The following is a 19,718-nucleotide window of genomic DNA, read 5'->3' as shown; positions in this document are numbered from 1 at the left end:
AACTTGGGAAAACTACCCCAATTTGTTTGGACAATTGGGCAAACCAAACAAACCACACCCAAAGAAAGCAAATGCAATAGCACATGACTAACTTCTTTGTTTGGCCTCTGACAGTCTTTTTAGTCAAATGTAAAATATCAAAGAAATTCGGGCATAGCATAAGCATATGTCTTTTATGCGGGAATTGGCTTAATGCCGCGATTATGTATGTCTTTGGGTGCAAATTCAAAGAAGATTCCAGCCCTAGATAATTCTTCTAGCTTTGTGAGTATTATCCTTGTTGGGGAGCCTGGTGAAATGAATAAATTGAGAATGCTAGGGAGATGCATGAGTTGAAGAGGGTTCAGAGACCAATGAGTTGGGGAGGCTGGAGAGAGCACTGAGTTGAGTTGCAATTTACCTCATTTATCTGGTTACAACGGATACCAGGTACAGTAGAATGCAAATCAGTTCGCTATAAGTATGCTGCACAGGTATATACAGAACTATATACTTGGGCTAAAGATTCAAATGACAAAAGCCAGTGTACAAATGTAATAATATTCACAGTTATGCTAGTATGTCATAAAATTTTAGTTTATAAAGATTTTCACAATGTGACATCAAGGACCTCAAATTCTGCTCAGAGTCCAGGTGCAAAATGGTGGATCTTCGGTCAGGAAACTGGCAAAAGCTTCCCCGGGAATCTGCTCTGTTTGTGCTCTTATGAGATGTTCCTGTGTGGAAGGTCCTGAGTGAAAAATCCGCCTGCCTCCTCTATTCAAGGGGGAATGTTTAGGGGAGTTTCCTGCCTATCCCAAGAATTTCATCTTGTATACCCTCAGCAAGCTTCAGTAGAATTCACACCCAGGAGCTGATGTGAGTTCTTCGGAGGCCCCAGAAAAAGCCCCAAAACTCTTTCCGTCAAAAGTAATTAATTCTGGACCAGTAGCTCAGGGCAGGCATCATCAATAAGCCTGACTCCTAATATGCAAATAACCATATCTCTATAATTTGAGACACTTAAGGCCCACTCCATCACACGTCCCTTGGTGGAGTGGACCAATCAGAATTTCGGCCCCCAAATGTATAGTTCACTAACAGATTTGCATTTGGTTCCAGTTTATTTGCCTAACTAAAATTACAAAGTTTATGTAGCCTCACTTAGATATTAATGATGACTCATGTGGAATTTTTAAAAATTATATTATTGTGCAGATTTGACAATTTTTTAGGTAATGTATAAATCAAATGTTTTATTTTCTTTGGTTCTTATAGTACCCTTATAATTAGATGGAGGAGGTGGAAGTAATAAATAAGTATATGTGCCTGGGAAGTTTTATTCCTAACAAAAGGGAAAGTGAGCAAGAGGTGAAGAGGTGCATTGCTTAAGCCGTAAATGTTCTTGACAACTAAGGACCCCTCTGGAAAAGGAGAGACATATCATTGGATGTGAAAAAATGAGGCAAATGTTTAGTCAACATTTCTGTATAATACTAAGAACCGTACCTTGATGAAGCACAGAAGTAAAGGCAGGGTTTTTTGGAAAAGGCTGTAAAAGAAGGATTTGGCTATCAGGTAGTGTGGCCAATACTAGTGAGAAAGAGCAGCCTGCGAACAGTAAAAGAGTATGCTATGGCAAGATTCTAATCAGCAGGATATGTACTCTATGGTTGAAGATCAGTGCTCTTGGAAGATGATGGAATGGGTCCCAGCTGGGCAAAGACCTGATGGAATGGATCCCATCTGGGCAAAGACCACACAGAAGGCCAAATGGTTTGAATGGAAGAATAACTATGGGTCATTGCACGAAATGGCAGAGTTGACAGAGGATGGCAAGTTTGTGTGGTGTTTATGACCAGCCTGATTGTGATGACTGACTGATATAATTATGATGTTCAATTTTGAACTATATAATATAAAACATATAGTTGCACTGTAAATTAAAGATGCAAATGTTTATTGCACAGGGATGAGGAACTTCAGCAACACAGTCTAACGTGATCAGTAACAAGAGGCTGCACCAGATGGAAGGCACTGTAAACAATGCAAAATACAGAGGTGCTTCAACTCCATTTTCAATCCTGTCAAATATTAGAAGTGACTCAACATAAATGGAATCGAGTATTCTAGTATAGAAGTTTTAAACAGCAGTGACACTCACTACATGAAATCAATACAAGCCAGATCTTGCCGGAGATACCTTGTCAGGAAAGAAAAAAAACTAAATTATACAATTACACATTTAACATCTGAATCATCAGACATGCAGTCAGAATCTGTTAACTCCCTGGAACACTTAGAAACCCTGGGCTGTCTGACTTGAATACCATTAATTGGGGCAAAATGCCATATCTGAGGTTTAAATTAAATCTAATTTGAAAACACGTTCAACTGCATCTCTTTCAAAATGATAAAAGAATTGTCTAGCTGCACAGAAACTATTAAGAATATGAAATAAGTGGTAGGACTGCACACAGTAAACAGTAAAAACAGAAATACAATAAAACAATATATAAACTATAGCCTACGTCCTCAGGCCTGTCTAAATCTTTATCTTTACCAAAAATACTTGCTATGTTAGAAACATCAATGGACCTAAACGGAACGCTAAAGCATGACTTAGGTCAGTTCTAATGAATTGAAGCCAATCATAATATTATTACAGACATTGAAAGAAGTTACTAAGTATGGAATATCAGGCTGTTACAAGTGACTAAGTGTTATGGGAGGCAGAGGGGTATTTAAAGTCCCTGTACCCCACAGTGTGATACTGCTATAAAACAGCATCGTTCAAACTGTTGCTTTCAAACAGGATACATAAAATTCTACGCAAAGCTGCTATTCCTCAAATATGGGCTGAGTTAACATAAAACCAGCTTCTGGGTTGCCCATAGGACTTAGATCACTCTTCTGTACAGTATGAATTTTGTGGCAGTGAATCAGGTAAGTGAAAATATTGGTGTAAATGCTATTGGATTGCACACTCCAAAGTCATTAAGCCCATTATCTCTTCAAGGTACAATGCCAGAAGAACAATAGTTTAAACTGTCTTTGAATTTCAATGCGCAGTTTGGACATTGGCAATGGTCGCAAACAAGATCACCCTAGCTGTACCCGATCTGCTTCATTTAGTGCCTCCCAGTCTTGCACTCAATACCTGCAGTTAGCAAGTGATTTTTCTGTTAGTACTTTGAATGGACTGTTTTGGTTTTGCTTTACGTGTAAACATTAACATGACTTTTGTGTTCAGTTTGGTCACACATCTTGGTCTCCACTATTCATCTATACAATTTGTTTTACTTTTTATTTATAAAGTTGTACAAAATTTACTCGCTTTCTCAAATCATGGTACAATACAGGATAAATACTATGGCCCAGAATTTCCTGGAGATTTGCACCATTGTAATGGCACAGCTATGTCGGTAAAGTCCCAGGAAATTATGGTGTAAGTAACTTTAGCCATCATTTACGCCACTCCATAATTTCCTGAGACTTTTGCGCCACTCCCTTGCCGAAACAGTTGGGCAGCTAATTATCATAGCTCCGACCTCATTAAAATCAATGGCGAGATTGAGTTTGCTGAATTAATGCCACTGTGAGCCACAGCCACTTAGACTGTTGCAGGATGGCGCTGGAGGGCTGAGTATGTTTGGCATAATAATAGGAATCTTATGTTTGTGTACAATATGCAGATATTTCAAAAAAACTTGGGATTATTCTTAACATAAACTTCTCCCAGTGATAATGTTAAAAGTAAATAAATTAGCATTTGCAAATATTATTAGGTATAGTCGATTTCTGAATGTTTGCACAGTCTCAGGGATCAAAGGTTCTTGCCTATTAAGATTCTAAAGAATAAAATGAAGATTAATTTTGAAACAATGTATGCTAACATTGTAGTTGGTATACTAATGATACTTCCATCAGTGATAGGAATCTGACGGGTATGGGTCTGATGTCGACACGCACTGATTACAGCTTCAGACTTAAAGCCTATTTGTAAGCATGTAAAGTTATCTGTAAAGGATGATTTCATTACATTTGTGGTATCTCACATTATTTGTTATGGATTGATTTTTTCATAGCTGCATAATTTTTAAAAATTAAATTCTAATGAAATCTACTGCAACATAGGATGTATCAAATTCAGCTTGAAGTCGTAGTGCACCCACAACTAAAGGAACTATCCCGAACCTGCGTATCCATAAATTTGTATTTGTTTGTTATTGTTTATATCTACATGGAGTATAAATTGAATTAGTGGAAGCTTCATTTATTAGGAGCGGGGAGATCTTCTATTCTTTAAAATATGTTCAGAACCCTGACACCAAACTGCATGTGATGGGGAACACTGATCTCCATCTCCCTTCAGTCATTGGCTGCGCTGCTTCCAATTCGCTACTATGCTTGCTGCAGCGTATCTTAATCAATTTCCCAGCAAATTTTGGTATACATTGGGCACTGGAGGATCAGGCCGCACAATGGTCTAACTTATGCCCCTTGTGGCCAAATACACCAATCCAGGAAGTCCAAGTCCTACATTATTAATTATATGAACTTTGCTGTGAAACTTTTCTGGGGTGGGAGCCGAGATTCTGCTTGTTCCTTGGTTAGGCCTAGGGCTCACTTCTTTTTTGGGACTTGTGGAAAAGGGATGGGGGCTGTGGGGTGGGGGGTGGTGAATGCAGTGGAAATATTGTTTTCTTATAGCTACAATCAAAAACAAGTTTCTGTAGCAAAATTATCTGTCACCTGTTGGTTTTCATAGAATCATAAAAATGATAGTACAGAAAGAAGCCATTTAGCCCATCATGGGATTAAAGGGAAAGTGGCAGCATGGATACAAAATTGGCTAAAGGACAGAAAGCAGAGAGTAGTGGTGAATGATCGGTGTGCCCCAGGGGTCAATATTAGGGCTACCGCTCTTTTTGATATATATTAATGACCTGGACTTGGGTATAGAGGGTATAATTTCAAAGTTTTCAGATGACACGAAACTCGGAAATGTAGTAAACAATGTGGAGGATAGTAACAGACTTCAGGAGGACATAGACAGACTGGTGAAATGGGCAGACACATGGCAGATGAAATTTAACTCAAAGAAGTGTGAAGTGATACATTTTGGTAGGGAGAATGAGGCGAGGCAATATAAACTAAATGGTACAATTTCAAAGGGGGTGCAGGAACAGAGAGACCTGGGGGTACACATACACAAATCTTTGAAGGTGGCAGGACAAGTTGAGAAGGTTGTTAAAGAAGCGTATGGGATCCTGGGCTTTATTAATAGAGGCATAGTGTATAAAAGCAAGGAAGTTATTCTAAACCTTTATAAAACACTGGTTAGGCCTCAGCTGGTGTATTGTGCTCCATACTGGGCACCACACCTTAGGAAGGATGTCAAGGCCTTAAAGAGGGTGCCGAAGAGATTTACTAGAATGGTACCAGAGATGAGGGACTTCATTTATGTGGAGAGACTGGAGAAGCTGAGGTTGTTCTCCTTGGAACAGAGAAGGTTAAGGGGAGATTTGATGGAGGTGTTCAAAATCATGAACGGTTTTGATAGAGTAAATAAGGAGAAACTGTTTCCAGTGGCAGAAGGGTCGGTAACCAGAGGGCACAGATTTAACGTGATTGGCAAAAGTGCCAGAGGCGACATGAGGAAACATTTTTTTTTACACAGCGAGTTGTAATGATCTGGATTGCACTGGCTGACAGGGTGGTGGAAGCAGATTCAAAAGTAACTTTCAAAAGGGAATTGGATAAATACTTGAAGGGAAAAAATTTCCGGGCTATGCGGAAGAGCAGGGGAATGGGACTAATTGGATAGCTCTTTCAAAGAGCCTGCACAGGCACAATGGGCCGAATGGCCTCCTCCTGCGCTGTACCTACTATGATACTATGCCTGCGACATTGCTAGCTCTTCAACTGAACCTATCTACGCTAATCCCATTTTATGGAACAGATTTAAAAAGGTTCTTAATTTATAACCTAGAATAATAACCAAAAAGGTATACTGGAATTATTCAGGCAGTGGTTATGGAGACACTGCACCCAAACTACATGTCTTTGGAAGGATAATTGATTTTATTGGAAGTCTTGTGTTTCAGTTTTGTTTTTAATTTGGCAGTGTTAAAATTTCCAAAGCAACCACACTGTTCACAAAAAAAGTTACCCAAGTGTTAAACATTGTGCATATTGTATATTCTTAAGTTACAGAGAGAAACCCCATTTCACACATCCAGGAATGCATACTGAGGTAATTTGAAGTGAATGTTTGCAATTTTGCAATGTCCATTATGCAATTAATCCTCAACTGCACAACACAAATGTTTTCCTATAAATAATTTATTTATAGTTCATTTTCATTAGGTGCATCATTAGTGGTAACTAAATGCATGTATTTCAAATCATTAATAGCACTTTTCATGGCATAAAATGTCTATGAAGTTGAACCAATGTTTTTTTTGTAAAGAAATATCTTTCCAGTGCCTGCATCTGTCAGTAATGACCCACATGTGTAGTAACACTTTGTAAATATGCAGCAATTGCCACTTTAATGCTGTACTATATGAGGGATGTAGCAAACAAATATGATTAGTTTGAATGCTTGAATACATTTGCAATATTCACAGAATAATTTTATCTTGTGCCTATTCTTAACAGCCTCGCTGGCTCAAGCCTACTGCTTATAATGATTTGGACATGTGTGTAAGGTGGCATTAAACTACACCTAAAGGAGAGGTCTAACTTCTTTTATAAAGAAATAAGTAATTCAACAATATACCCAGAAATAAATCTACTTTCATGTATTCTGTACTACTAGCTGCCTAATTATAGAGCTATCAAGCCCCACAACCAACTTGTTCTCTTTAGCTGAGCTCCACTTAATTTCATGTATTTTTCTACACCAAGGTAGCACAAACTGGCTACAGTGATGCCATCCTACCCAGAATGCACCACAGGAAAGAGCAGTAAGGTCACTGCCAAATGCTGACAAGATGCAATGTTACAAGTTGGATTTTCCAATATTGCAATACAGGATTCAGAACACTTCACAGCGCATTTGTTTACCACTCAACGATTTGGTGCTGCATTTTCTTCCTTTGTGCAACTAATAGAATCTGGAACAATTCTTTGAATAAAGGAAACCTGATAATAATGCAGATCAACAAATACTTCAACAGAAATATTTGCAAAGCTACAAAACTACAAGCATAACTTTATGACAATCATAATTCAATACCACACCTCTCAACTGTCCCATTTAATCAGGATGTCCTGAGATTAAACTGTCCATCTAAGAAAAACAGCATTTACATGCAAGATTTTCAGCTGATTTGCCAGTTCTACAGAAAACAATGCCTCCACGGCCAAAGGCCAACCCAAACTCCACCCGTTCAACACATGCAGTGCCATATGGAGAGTTTGTTAGCAAATCTGGTGTGGCAGTGAAAGGGGTACATTCTATGTTCAGATTACTTTAAAGACACTAAAGGAATTCCTATGGTGAAATTCTTACAATTGTCATCTTGTGCGATACACTGAAAGGGGATCCCAAAGAATGATGTGTAGCTATCGTTGTACCAGACCAAAAGCTCCACTCCTCTCGGGATGTCATCACAGGCTCTGTAGAATATGCATGACCTGATAAAGAGCAAATAAGAGGTTTTGGTAAAATGCATAAATAAAGTGATATCAATTTTGCTTTACTCTGCATCTGGCAGTTCTGTACCTGGGCCAGGAATGCTTGATGTTAATATTGAGGGACAAATAGAAAGTGTCCCATTCGTGACAATGATATCACTCACCCCAATGATCAGAAAGTTTCAAAAAATAACATGAAGGAACAAAATAATGAAATGTTGATATTTAAAAATCTATTTTCACAGGAGGCCTGATGGTTCAGTGTGCTAGTGCATGACCAGGTTGTGCCAGAGAATGCTAGGACATGGGTTGAGAGAAGAGAGATTTAAAGGTGAGTTGCCCCATGCTGCTTTGGGTCATTCTCTGGTGGCCCATTGCGAGATAATATTAGAAAAGGCTTCTTTTTTTCTTGCCAGTTGTCACTGCTTACCACCCCTGCATGTACTCCTTGGTAAGATGCAATTCCATGGGCATTGGGCACTCTTCATTACCTTGCCCAAGTGGCAATAATTTAAGAACCTTGTACCTCGAGAGTAAGTGGCCTCTCAAGAGATCAAAGGGTAGAAATTCCCATTGGGAGTGGGGGTGGAACTGCAGGGTAATCCTGGCTGTGGGTGGGAGGTGGGGGAGGCGGTGGTGGGCAGAGCTGCAGGAATGCAATTTGGGGTGGAACTCGGATCTTAGAGATTCCCAAATAAACTGTGCTCCAGAAGACCCGGGTGCTTCTTCGGCCTGCTTCTGTTAGGTTGCTGACTGACCTCAGAGGCGCGTCTGGGGCTGTTTCTAGGCTACCTCAGGAATTCTGCCATGCTTTCTCCTGATAGACTTTGTGGGAGCCGAAGAAGGCCCCCATGAATGCAGGAAAGAAATATAATCGAGGAATTTCAAATAATTTTCTGGCTCTTATCTTCAGCTTGAGTCAGGCCTTAGGTCCCACCTCTAGGAATGGCAGGATGCCACTCACAGTATCACCTCCTCAGCAGGGACGGCAACCCTATTGCACCACTACGGGCATGAGCACACAACTTGAACATTCTAATAACCCTGTTCCTAGAATTTGGGACTGGGTTAGCAGAACAGAAAAGTAGTGGGTGGAAGTCCCGTCCGATCACATTTCTGTGCCCTCAAAAGGATCTGTGGAATTTTTAGGCTCAAGAGTAGGGGCCCTGGCTGATCTCCCCTTTCCTAATATCCAGGATTGCTGAGGCCAATCATAACATCCTAACCGCCAGCCCTCTGAGATCAGTTAGCTCAGCACAGACCATGGATCAAACATGGGACCTTTTGGGTCCATATGGCACAGCTTCTCACTGGAAAACTTATTGGAAAACTCTTATAGCTTGAAAATGGAGCACACTACTGGGGACATTAAGAGAGAAGTGAAAAAACAACTTTTGAAATGTGAGTTTATCCTCTTTTGGCTGAAAGAAATATGTAGCACCAACCAAGTCACATGATGAAGATTTGTTTGTGCCAATGCAATTTGTTCCTTGCTTAACACCACAGACATCGACACATATTCCCTAATAGTGAGAAATGCACTTGACCACATATTCTGTCATTGCCAAGAGGCTCTTGACAACAGGATCACGAAGATCAATACAAACAAATAGAAGAATCTCTAAGTTTCACTTGCAATTGCAAAAATTTCATTTTTTTTTTAAACTGAGCATTCTGCCATCCAGTTTGACTGGGGTGCTGCTGGCTAAGCAGAATGCTTTGGTGCATCTGACAAAAACTATGTCCTGGCTAATCCCTCTCTTTGCAAAGCCTGTGAAATTTTAATAATTCTTTCCAAAGTTTCACAGTTTCAAACAAGGCATTTCAAATGTCTGATCACTTGGGGGGAAATGGGGAAATATTTTTGACCAATTTCACCTCTCGGTTTGACTTCTTGCAACATAAACATTGCTGGACTGTTCAAAGTTCTGTATGTAAAAAGGCCTATGCTAGACATAAATGTATAGTTTCTGCTGAAAGCACAGGACTGTTTTAAAGCAATGGGTGGTCTCAGAGGCTCCTAGAAAGACTACAAATCTATAAGCATACACTGTTTCTTACAAGGGGGCAGCAGTTTCAGGCCCTGCACAAATCACTGCATGCTGAAGTACATCAAAGGCATTTTTTCCTCTCGACTAATATTTCCTTTGCTGACATGTATTTAGTATTGTGTTTGGATGACTCATAAAGATAACTGCATGATGTCCTGTCTCTGTTGTAGCAGAACTCGTGCCAATGAACATTATTGTCAGCACAAAATAAAAACAAAGTGTTGGGGATGGGGTGGTCGTGGTCGTCAATCAATCTTAAAAATTCTTTGAAGAGAATTCCATTAAGATATCACAAATCAAAACACACAGAATTCAAACCAGCTGACTTGCACTAGGAGTAGGTGTTTATGCACAACATAAGTGTTTTACCATTACCGTATTCTTATATGCTGTATGGTATTTTTGCTACACTCACTGTCAATTTATAGTCAGTCACAATTGTTGGATCAGACAATTTGTTACGTTCCAAATGCTGAATATTTTGGGAATGTCTTTTTGCACCCAAGGTGATGGATGTTACGGTTAATGTGAAGCAGCTCCCCTTTTTCCTTGTCCATATAAATTGAATATAAAAGCTTCAAAATACAAAGTATTCTCTTTCATTTGTCTCAGCACTATCAAGAAATTTTAAGAACAAAAACTCAACTGCAGCAGGTAAAAAGATACTTTGAATAACTCATAGTACATTGAAATTTTAACTATCCAGTGAATAGCTGAGCCAGAGACATGAAGGTGCCAAGTTAGAGCCCCACTCTGTGCAGAGTCATCTGCTCTCAGCCAGAGAGGCAGTAAAGGGGCTACAGCCAGGCCTTAGAATCGCAGACTGCAGAGAAGGAAATCAGCCAACATTCCTGCTTCTGATTGCTACCCAACAGTCCCTGCTAGAAGGATTCAGCTGTGATGCCCCTCCCTTTCCCCATGTTAAACAGCCTGCTGACTCCCACTGACATGGCTCATACATCAGGAATGGCTACATGTGAAGTACTAGAGGCGATCATTGCCCATTGAACCATAGCCAGCAAGGAGTTCAATATCACTATCGACATTAAGCACTCGAACAAAAAGAGTATTGTCTCACTTATAAATCCATAGGCCCAGAAAACGTGTGAGCCAGAAATCCCTGCAAGTATTCCAGGAGCGCAGCCACTGGGACCCCTCTACCACTGGACCCCATCAAAGTCATCCCTTCATGTGTAAGGGGCCTGCATTAAAAATTATTTGTTAAAAAGATTACCATTTTTCTTCAGGGACCTAAGCCATGATCCAGGCCTGGACTCCAAAGTAGTCCCTGCATCCATTCAGTTGGTACACGTTGTTTCACTGGGTGAACTAACAGCCAAGGATCCACCGGGCCCCCGAGAGGCCAGGAATATTGGAACTCTCTGTGCGTTAATGGCCTTGTTTGGGTCAGGTGGAGGCTATACCTCCAACAAAGGCTACATTAAACTCCTGGGCAAGGTCAGGACCCGATCTATCTTCTACCGCACTTCAACAAAGGCCGAGACTTTTCAGACCCCTGGTTATGATTTAATGATTGTATTCCTTTTAAACAAAAAAATGTGAGGGTTAAATTGGTGAACCCCCGAATCCGGACGCGGGTAATGAGATGCGCAATCAGCCCACGCCTGGTGGTACCTACGCAGCTAGCACATTAGATTGGTGCTGCAACTTCATTTACCTGATAGATGCGCAGCGTGGAGCCCTAGCTGCATACGTCTCTCCATTTTCTCCGTTCTCTCCAATTCTCACCAGCAGTGGGGGCCCAAATCTCGGGTGAGTTGCTCACACCTCTTAAAGGCAGCCTTCACCTCTTATTTGCAAAAATAAGATACGGAGTCTGAACGGAGATCAGACATTGCACACGTAAAACACAGATGCAGATCCTGTCCCTATGTTTACAAACTGTTGAGTTATGTTAAAACATTGAATAAAGGTTGCGCACTACTAAATCCCACATCCTTCAATCTGCCGATCTGAGTTTGTACCAGGCCGGAGAGACAGCACGCACCAAAGTTCTAGCACTAGCGGCCTTGGTGCAAGAGGGGACAGCAGGAGGGGTATCCTATATCCGCAGGGGAGCAAGAGGCCCTCCAGGCATATGCTCCCGAGGCAGCGGGAGGCAGTAGGGAACAAAGTCAATGCCAGATGCATAGTACCACAAACATGGATGCAGTGCAGGAAGAAGTTCAGTGCTTTGGCACGAGTGGTCAAGATGAGTGAGGTCAACTGTCAAGTGGCATCTCCTACCAACTGCACAACTAGCCTCATCCACTGCTCCACGCACTACACCCCCATCACCCACATACCAACAAACTCAATCAGTACTCAACTCTTCCAATCAGATGCTTCCTCTCACCCTCACACATTACCACCATTGCAAGCCGCACACTCATAAGTCACACGTCACACACACTGGCAGCTATTCAACCATGATAGGCACACCCAAATATCCTTACAGGACACTCACTGACACAAGTCCCGCTTTCTTGCAGGAGAAGGTGGCACATAACAGGAGGCAGTGAGTGGCTGTGGCATTTAGCCCCTCGAGCCTGTTCCACCATTCATGTAGATCATGGCTGACCTGTGACATAGTATTACACAGAATGTACAGCATAGAAACAGGACATTCGGCCCAACAGGTCCATGCCACACAAGCCTTCTCCCTCCCTACTTCATCTAACCCTATCAGCATATCCTTCTATTCCCTTCTCCCTCATTTGTTTATCTAGCCTCCCCTTAAACTGCATCTATGTTAGTCGCCTCATCTACTCCTCATGGTAGCAAGTTCCACATTCTAATCACTCTCTGGGTAAAGAAATTTCTCCTGAATTCCCTATTGGATTTATTAGTGACTATCTTATATTTTCAGCTCCCAGTTCTGGATTCCCTCGCAAATCTCCCTCTCTACGCCTACCCTATCAAACCCTTTCATAATCTTAAAGACCTCAAGCAGGTCACCCCTCAGTCTTCTCTTTTCGACAGAAAAGAGCCCGCAGCCTGTTCAATCTTTCCAGATAGGTATAACCTCTCAGTTCTGGTATCATCCTAGAAAATCTTTATTGTGCCTTCTCCAGCACCTCTATATCCTTTATATAACATGGAGACCAGAACTGGGCACAATACTTCAAGTGTGGTATAACCAAGGTTCTATACAAGTTTAACATAACTTCTCTGCTTTTCAATTCTATCCCTCTAGAAATGAACCCCAGTGCTTTGTTTGCTTTTTTATGGCCTTATTATCCTGTGTCACTACTTTTAATGATTTGTGTATCTATACCCCAGATCTCTCTGCTTCTCTGCCCCATTTAGACTCTTATTTTCCAAGGAGTATATGGCTTCCTTATTCTTTCAACCAAAATGTACCACCTCACACTTATTTATATAGAAAGCACACTCCTTAACTTTCCAGTTCCAGGCTCTGATCTTTCTCAGGCGGATGCTTATCTTAAGTAAAGCTTCAAGGCCTTCTTTCTAATGAATAAAATCTCTTTCTCTTTCTTTGGTACAAATTGAGCTATCTTGTCTCCTATTAACTTTTCTCATTATCAGGTGGTTACCACTTTAGAATTTCTGTATACTTGTAACTATTTTAAGATTGTACAATTTAAGAATCATACTTCCCTACTTAACAACTCCATATACCCACCCTAGCCCCATATCCCTTAATACCCTTGGTTAACAAACATCTATCAATCTCAGACTTAAAATTAACAACTGAGCTAGCATCAACTGCCAGTTTTCAAACTTCTCGCATCCTTTGCGTGTAGAAGCATTTGCTAACTTCACTCCTGCAAGTCTTGGCTCTAAATGTTAGGCTATGTCCCCTCGTCCTAGTACTCAAGTACAGGAGACCTCCAAAAACAGTTACAAATGCATTAGCAGCCAGAAGCAATATCCAGCAACTAACCTGTAAATCCTGCAGGATCCCTTTAAATAGCACTGGTGGGGGGTCCTCCAGGCTGCCTAGGACATGTTTAGCTGGTCGTGGTTAAGACCACGTGTGTTGGCTGCAGCGTTAAGTACCAAAATGGTGTCTGTGCCTTTAAATCAGTGTTGCACACTCATCTAATGCATATTCTCCTAACTTTACATGCTGCCAGCGTTCGCTCTCTGCACCTGCGCAAACCCCTTTACCAAGATGGCGTCTGGCGCACGTCACACTAGAAGCGTGCATGCGCATCCTGGAGGCCATTTTAGAATTTCAGGAGGCCATGTAGCGCTGAAACAACGGGTGCTACACATCCGAATTTCTAGCCCTGTATAATCCTTTATGGAACTACATAGATCATATAAGAAAGAATCTAAATTAGATTTTATCAAATACAATGTATTTGTCTTAATAGATCTTTTTAACCCTTCTTATAAAAGTTCTATTAAAGCTCACCTTTCTCATGAGAAACTGAATGCATGCATTAAAGTAATGCACTTAAGAGCACAAATACCCTCATGGAGAGATGGAACTTGTGTTTCTCCACACACTAACCCAAGGGTGCCAGGTACTTCCTCACAGAGACCGATGATAAATTGAATGGATGCTACCGTAGGCTGTCCTTGTGGACATCCTAATGCTGGTTGCAGATCAGGACTGGTGGAGGTTTGGCAGTCCACTTGCCTTCTCTGCTGCACAAAGCATGGGGAACAGAAAAAAAATAAAGAAGTAACTTTTAGGGTGAAAATAGTAGTGTGCTTACCACAATTGTGCTTGCAAGTGGTTTATTCTTAACTCTCACCAAGGATGAATTCATTTAATCAAGTGCAGTTTATTTTTGTGAGATGCCAAGGAGTTTATTCAGCTTTCAGCATCCCTCCTAGGATGACACTTTTTATTTTACAAGTTCAGCATTGACCTAGTTTTTCAGTTGAGGCATTAAACCGAGGCTCAATCTGTCCTCTTGGGTGAGCATTAAAGATCCCATGGCACTATTTGAAGAACAGCAACATTTATCCCTCAACTAATATCACTAAAACAGATTACCTGGTCATTTATGTCATTGCTGTTTGTGGGATCTTGCTGTGCATAAGTTGGCTGCCACATTTGCCTACTCAACCATAGTGATTACACTTCAAAAGGACTTCATTGAGTGTGAAGCAATTTGGGATGTCCTGAAGACATGAAAGGTGCTATATAAATATAAGTTCTTTCTTTTTTCTGTGAGCTAATGTTCCATCTTTGGGCTTTTAATTGCTGAAAACCTGCCTGTGGAGATCATTTTCAGACAATGAAATCCCAAATTTTTTGGCAGTTGCACCAAGCTCCAAAGTGGATAGTGGGAAAACAGGTTAAGAAGTGTTTTATAGCTTGTTTTCAGAAAAATGGAAACAAAATAAAATGAAAGTTAAAATAATAAAACAGGACAGGCAATGGAGAAGAATTAAAATATTTGACTTTTTAATTTTTATTTAAAATTGTTTCTTGGGTATTTACTTCTGTAGTTTAAGGGTAACATTGCAACAATAAAACTGTTATTTAAGTGCCTTTATTATTATAATATTAATGATTGTCTCAGTATCACTCAAAACTTTGAAACTTGGCCAGCCTGGGGAGATAGTCATTCTCCTGGACATGCCAGCAGCCGAAGGTTTAAAGATATTTCAGGATAGTTTTTTGGTTCAGGAGGTCAACACTTTTCAATCATGACTATTTAAAAGTCAAGGAGGCCTTGGTTCTATATTACTACTACCTCCCAATCACAGAGCCTGGAACTATGTTGGAGTATTAAGTCACTCAAACTTGTCATACAAAAGAAATTTCAAATATATCAAAGGGTAATTTCATGAGATTCAGCTGCTGACATGAATGTGGATCAACAATGGCCTATAACACTATTGCCCTGATTCTCCAACCAGGGCTTGTTGCTGCCAAACCTCCACATCCACAGCAGAGCCTTGTGAAATTGTCCCTCAGAAATCTGTTAATGTGAAGACTCTACTGACAAGCAAATCTTTACCCAACCATTTCCACTGAACCAAGACCATTATGTTTGACATCATGGGAGTAATTTTGTGAAGCTCTGCTACTGGTGCGAGCCTCGCAAGACCTAAGCATAAAGTTCTAACACTATAACCCCAATTATATAACCTGTGCTTACCATCAGCAAGGTTCTGTGTAAGTGGCAGAGCTTTGCAGAATTACACCTCATGTATTACTGATCCTAAATAGCAGGTAAGACCTACAGTCATTAACTCATCTCTAAAAATGTGTCCGTGGTAGTAGATAAAAATAAATCCATTTGTGCACATTATGACTGCATCTATTATGTAGCAATGGTTGGAGAGGGGAGATTTATAAAGCCTATGTAAGTAATCACTCACTATATTTCTTTGTTCACTGCACCAACAAATTCTACTCCCACAATGGAGTCATTGGAATGCTGTCCGAGAATCACATGTGCAAGGTAAAAGTCCCAGCAATCTTTCTGTCATACAATAACACAATGGAGACTTGTGAATAATTACAGGCAGCGATGTTTTCCACCATGCTTTAATATCCCTATTTTTGGATTTATTCGTACTAATGTTCTTTTTGAGGTCCCATGCATTTTCCACTGGTAGCAGTGTTTCACCACCTTGGTGTTATTGTTAATGCCAGAAACCTTACCAATCCCAATTTGTCTGCTAATGGAATCATACAATTTTAATCACAGAAGGCAGCCTTTCAGCCCATCAGGCTTGTGCTGGCTCTGTGAAAGAGCTACCCACTTAGTCCCATTCCTTCGCCCTTTCCCCATTTCCCCTTTTAAATTTTTCTTCTTCAAATATTTATCCACTTATCTTTTAAAATCTATTATAGATTCTGTTTCTACCACTGTTTCTGGTAGGGCATTCCATGTCCTAACAACGCATTGTGTAACAAAAATGCTTCTCACCACTCCCTTTGTTCTTTTGGTATTGATCTTAAATTTATGCTCTCGATTCACCGATCAGCAGAAATAGCTTTTCCCTATTTAACTTATCAAAACCCTTCATAATTTTGAACACCTCTCAGATCTCCTCATAACATTTTCTGTTCCAGGAAAAAGAGGCCTCGTTTCTCTAGTGTCTCCTTACAACTAAAGCCTTTTATCCCTGGTAAGTCTCTTCAGTACCCTCTCCATGGCCTTCACTTCCTTCCTAAAGTAGGGTGATTTTAGCTCAGCAGCTATTAACATTATGTTCTTCTCTCCCCCTCCCCCCCCCTTTATACCTGCATCGTGTGCAGGAACGACAGCAAGTTGGGCCTTGTTTGAACGGCAACGAGTTGATTTCAGAAGACCCAGCAAGTGATGTCATCGGACCAGAGGCGTCCCACGCATGCACATCATCGGACGTCCCAAAAACTGGAACCTAGGACCCAATGTCACTATTCACTTCAATTCTTTTTAACACAGTAGATTACTCAAATTAATAATAAACCATCACTTGATGCTGTTCACACTGTTTTCCTGGCTCTCTGACCCTTTTACCAGCAAACCCCATGGGCTCGAATTTACCAGGCCTGCGGGTTCCCAGCGGGTGGTCCTCCGGGAGCGTGGTCAACACGCTTGGAGAAATTAGTGGGTTGCCCGCGCGATCGTAGCAGGCAACCCACTAATAGGAATCAATTACCTGCTCCTCCGGGGTCCACGGCGCTGGCCTGCACGTCGGGCGGGCTGCGCATGCGCAGTACGATCTGTCAGCTGGAGGCTCTCTAGTTAAAAGGGCAGTCCTCCACTGACAGATGCTGCAACCAATGGGACAAATTGCAGCATGGAGCAGCCCAGGGGGAAGGCTGCTCCCAGTTTAATGATGCCTCACCCCAGGTATCATCAGATGGGGTGAGGAGGAGGGGGAGGACACAGATCTTCCCCCTGGCGGGCGGGAGGAAGCTGCCTGCCTCTGCCACCAAGAAGGCCTGGCTCGAGGTGGCAGAGGGGGTCACCTGCGCCACCAACATATCGCCCACCTGCATACAGTGCAGGAGGCGCTGCAATGACCGCAGTAGGTGAGAACACAAAGTCTTTCCCCTACACTCCGTCTGCCACAACACTGCCCCCACCCCACATCTCCTCCGGCACCGCCAACACTACTCTGTCACATCACCCCTCATACCCACTCAAACCCCATCCTCATCTTACCTCCACCTACTCACCTCGCCAGTACTCATCCTGCCACTAACACGTGACCCAATCCTCATACAATCTCATGGCTCCATCCCATACTCAACCTCTCGTGCATCTCCCTCACGGCCAGCCTCACTCAACCTGCCACCACCTGTGCTGCAGCCACAGGGCATGCATCACATATGTGCAGTAGGCAGCGTAAGGCAAACGTGTCGTGAGCATGAAGGGGGTGCACAAGGGTGTCTGAGGGTTTGTCATGGGTGTTACCTATATTGAATTTCAGAGCAACAAACAGCACACATTATATTGACACCACCACTGCCATGTCTCCGCGAATCCTGTCCGTTGTGTCCAATAATGCCCGCTCCTGGGTATCACTATGAGGACCCACCACTGATGCCACCCATCGTCTTACTGCAGAGTAGGTGCAGGTGTATTTGCAGGGCTCTTCCGCGCAGACGACTGAGAGACATCGGCGGTGTAGCCGGCTGCACCCTGGAAGGATGCGGAGAAGTTGTGGAGGGCAGTGTTGACTGACAGCGACAGGTAAGCAGTTGGTGCTGGGGCCAGCCAGGAGCAGCTCGGCATGAAAGAGCCTGCAGATCTCCACGACTACATGTCGAGCGATTCTGCGCCTCCCTGTGCACTGCTGCTCGGAGAGGTCCGGGGAGCTGCGCCTCGGTCTGTGGACCCTGCGGCGAGGGTAGTGCCCTCTGCGATGCGTCTCTCCCTGCGGTAGCCCTCCCTCCTGCTGTGCAGGTGGGCGTGCAACAACACCGTGTTGGGGGGCTCCACGTCTCTGCGGCGGACGGCGTGGACTGCGAGGCTGCTGGGGCTGGTCATGCTGTTCGTCCTCCGAGGGTGTCCACGCACCACCCATCTGGCAGGTGTTGGTCTGAGGGGTTGTGCAGGGTAGGTGGGTGGTTCCTCGCACTAGTGCTGCGGTTTCGTGTCGGTCTGTCCTCTGGCTTGGCGGGGGGTGGTGGAGGGCAGGGGTTGCCCTATGTGACGTGGTGGCCTCCTGCGTGGGTGAGGGCTCTCCCCCGTGGAGTGCACCTTGGCACCTGCCACAGGCTGCTGGCTGCAACACGCCTGGTTGGAGAGAGACTGTTTCCCCCAGTGTGGGAAATTCACTGCCTTGAACCCAAAATCCCACACTTCCTCTTTTAACAGCTGCTTCAGCTCATTAACTGACCTCAACAAGCAAGGTAAGTACTCTCAAGTGGAACCCCGCTGGCTTTAATTGCCTGCGGGATTCCCACTAGCGGGGCCTGCGCGCGCAGCCCCGCACGTCAGCGCGGTACCCGGAAGTGGGCGGGATTTCGGCGCGATCCGGTCACGTGAACGGATATCGGGATTTTCGGGGCCCCCCCGCTGGAAACCCGACGCGAAAATCGAGCCCCATGTGTGCTAGCAGCAGAAAACAACCTGAAGGAAGTAGTCTAATTAAGGAATTCAGACATGATAAAACAGAAGAGTTTCAGTCACCTGTGCTGTGAGAATAGAATACTGGCTTGAATTGCTGAGACCATGAAAATGTAATCTTAAACAGTTTGTCTAGGAAATATAATTTAAGATTAAGCTGAGCTAAATATTCAAAGTTTTGCTTGATTTACATTTTGGGACCAAGAAGAAGCTGTTCCAAGAGATTAAGTGGGATGAGTTCAGTCTATGATAAAGCAGATTGCATGGAATTTGTGGAAGGAATGAGCTAGATGGGCTAAATAATCTTTTCTCATTCTATTCTTTCTCACGATATGTATTTTTTTGGGATTATACATTGCTAACTTTATGGGCAGTGCAGAGGGAAAATGATAGTATCTTTATGATTTTGATACATTATGACATTCACACTAGAAGCTTAATGAACCATAGGAAACCGTTACAATTTGGGTGTGTTATTCCTCTGTAACATGCAGTGAAATAAATACTTATGTTGCTACTTGACAAATCATGTGCAAAT

The 19,718-nt window shown here is 42.4% G+C and overlaps 1 protein-coding gene across 1 annotated transcript in view; it reads right to left on the bottom strand.

Annotated features, from left to right (window-relative positions):
• Positions 1–19,718, bottom strand: part of prdm6 (PR domain containing 6) — a 176,445-nt gene that overhangs the window by 51,102 nt on the left and 105,625 nt on the right. The window contains exon 4 of the mRNA XM_067982195.1: positions 7,502–7,626. Coding sequence (XP_067838296.1) covers positions 7,502–7,626 — 125 coding nt within the window. The remainder of the gene's footprint in view (positions 1–7,501; positions 7,627–19,718) is intronic.

Source organism: Heptranchias perlo, chromosome 4, assembly GCF_035084215.1.
Source record: "Heptranchias perlo isolate sHepPer1 chromosome 4, sHepPer1.hap1, whole genome shotgun sequence".
Classification (NCBI taxonomy): Eukaryota; Metazoa; Chordata; class Chondrichthyes; order Hexanchiformes; family Hexanchidae; genus Heptranchias; species Heptranchias perlo.
Note: the sequence above shows the minus strand (reverse complement) of the source record. Positions and strands in the feature narration are given on the sequence as shown.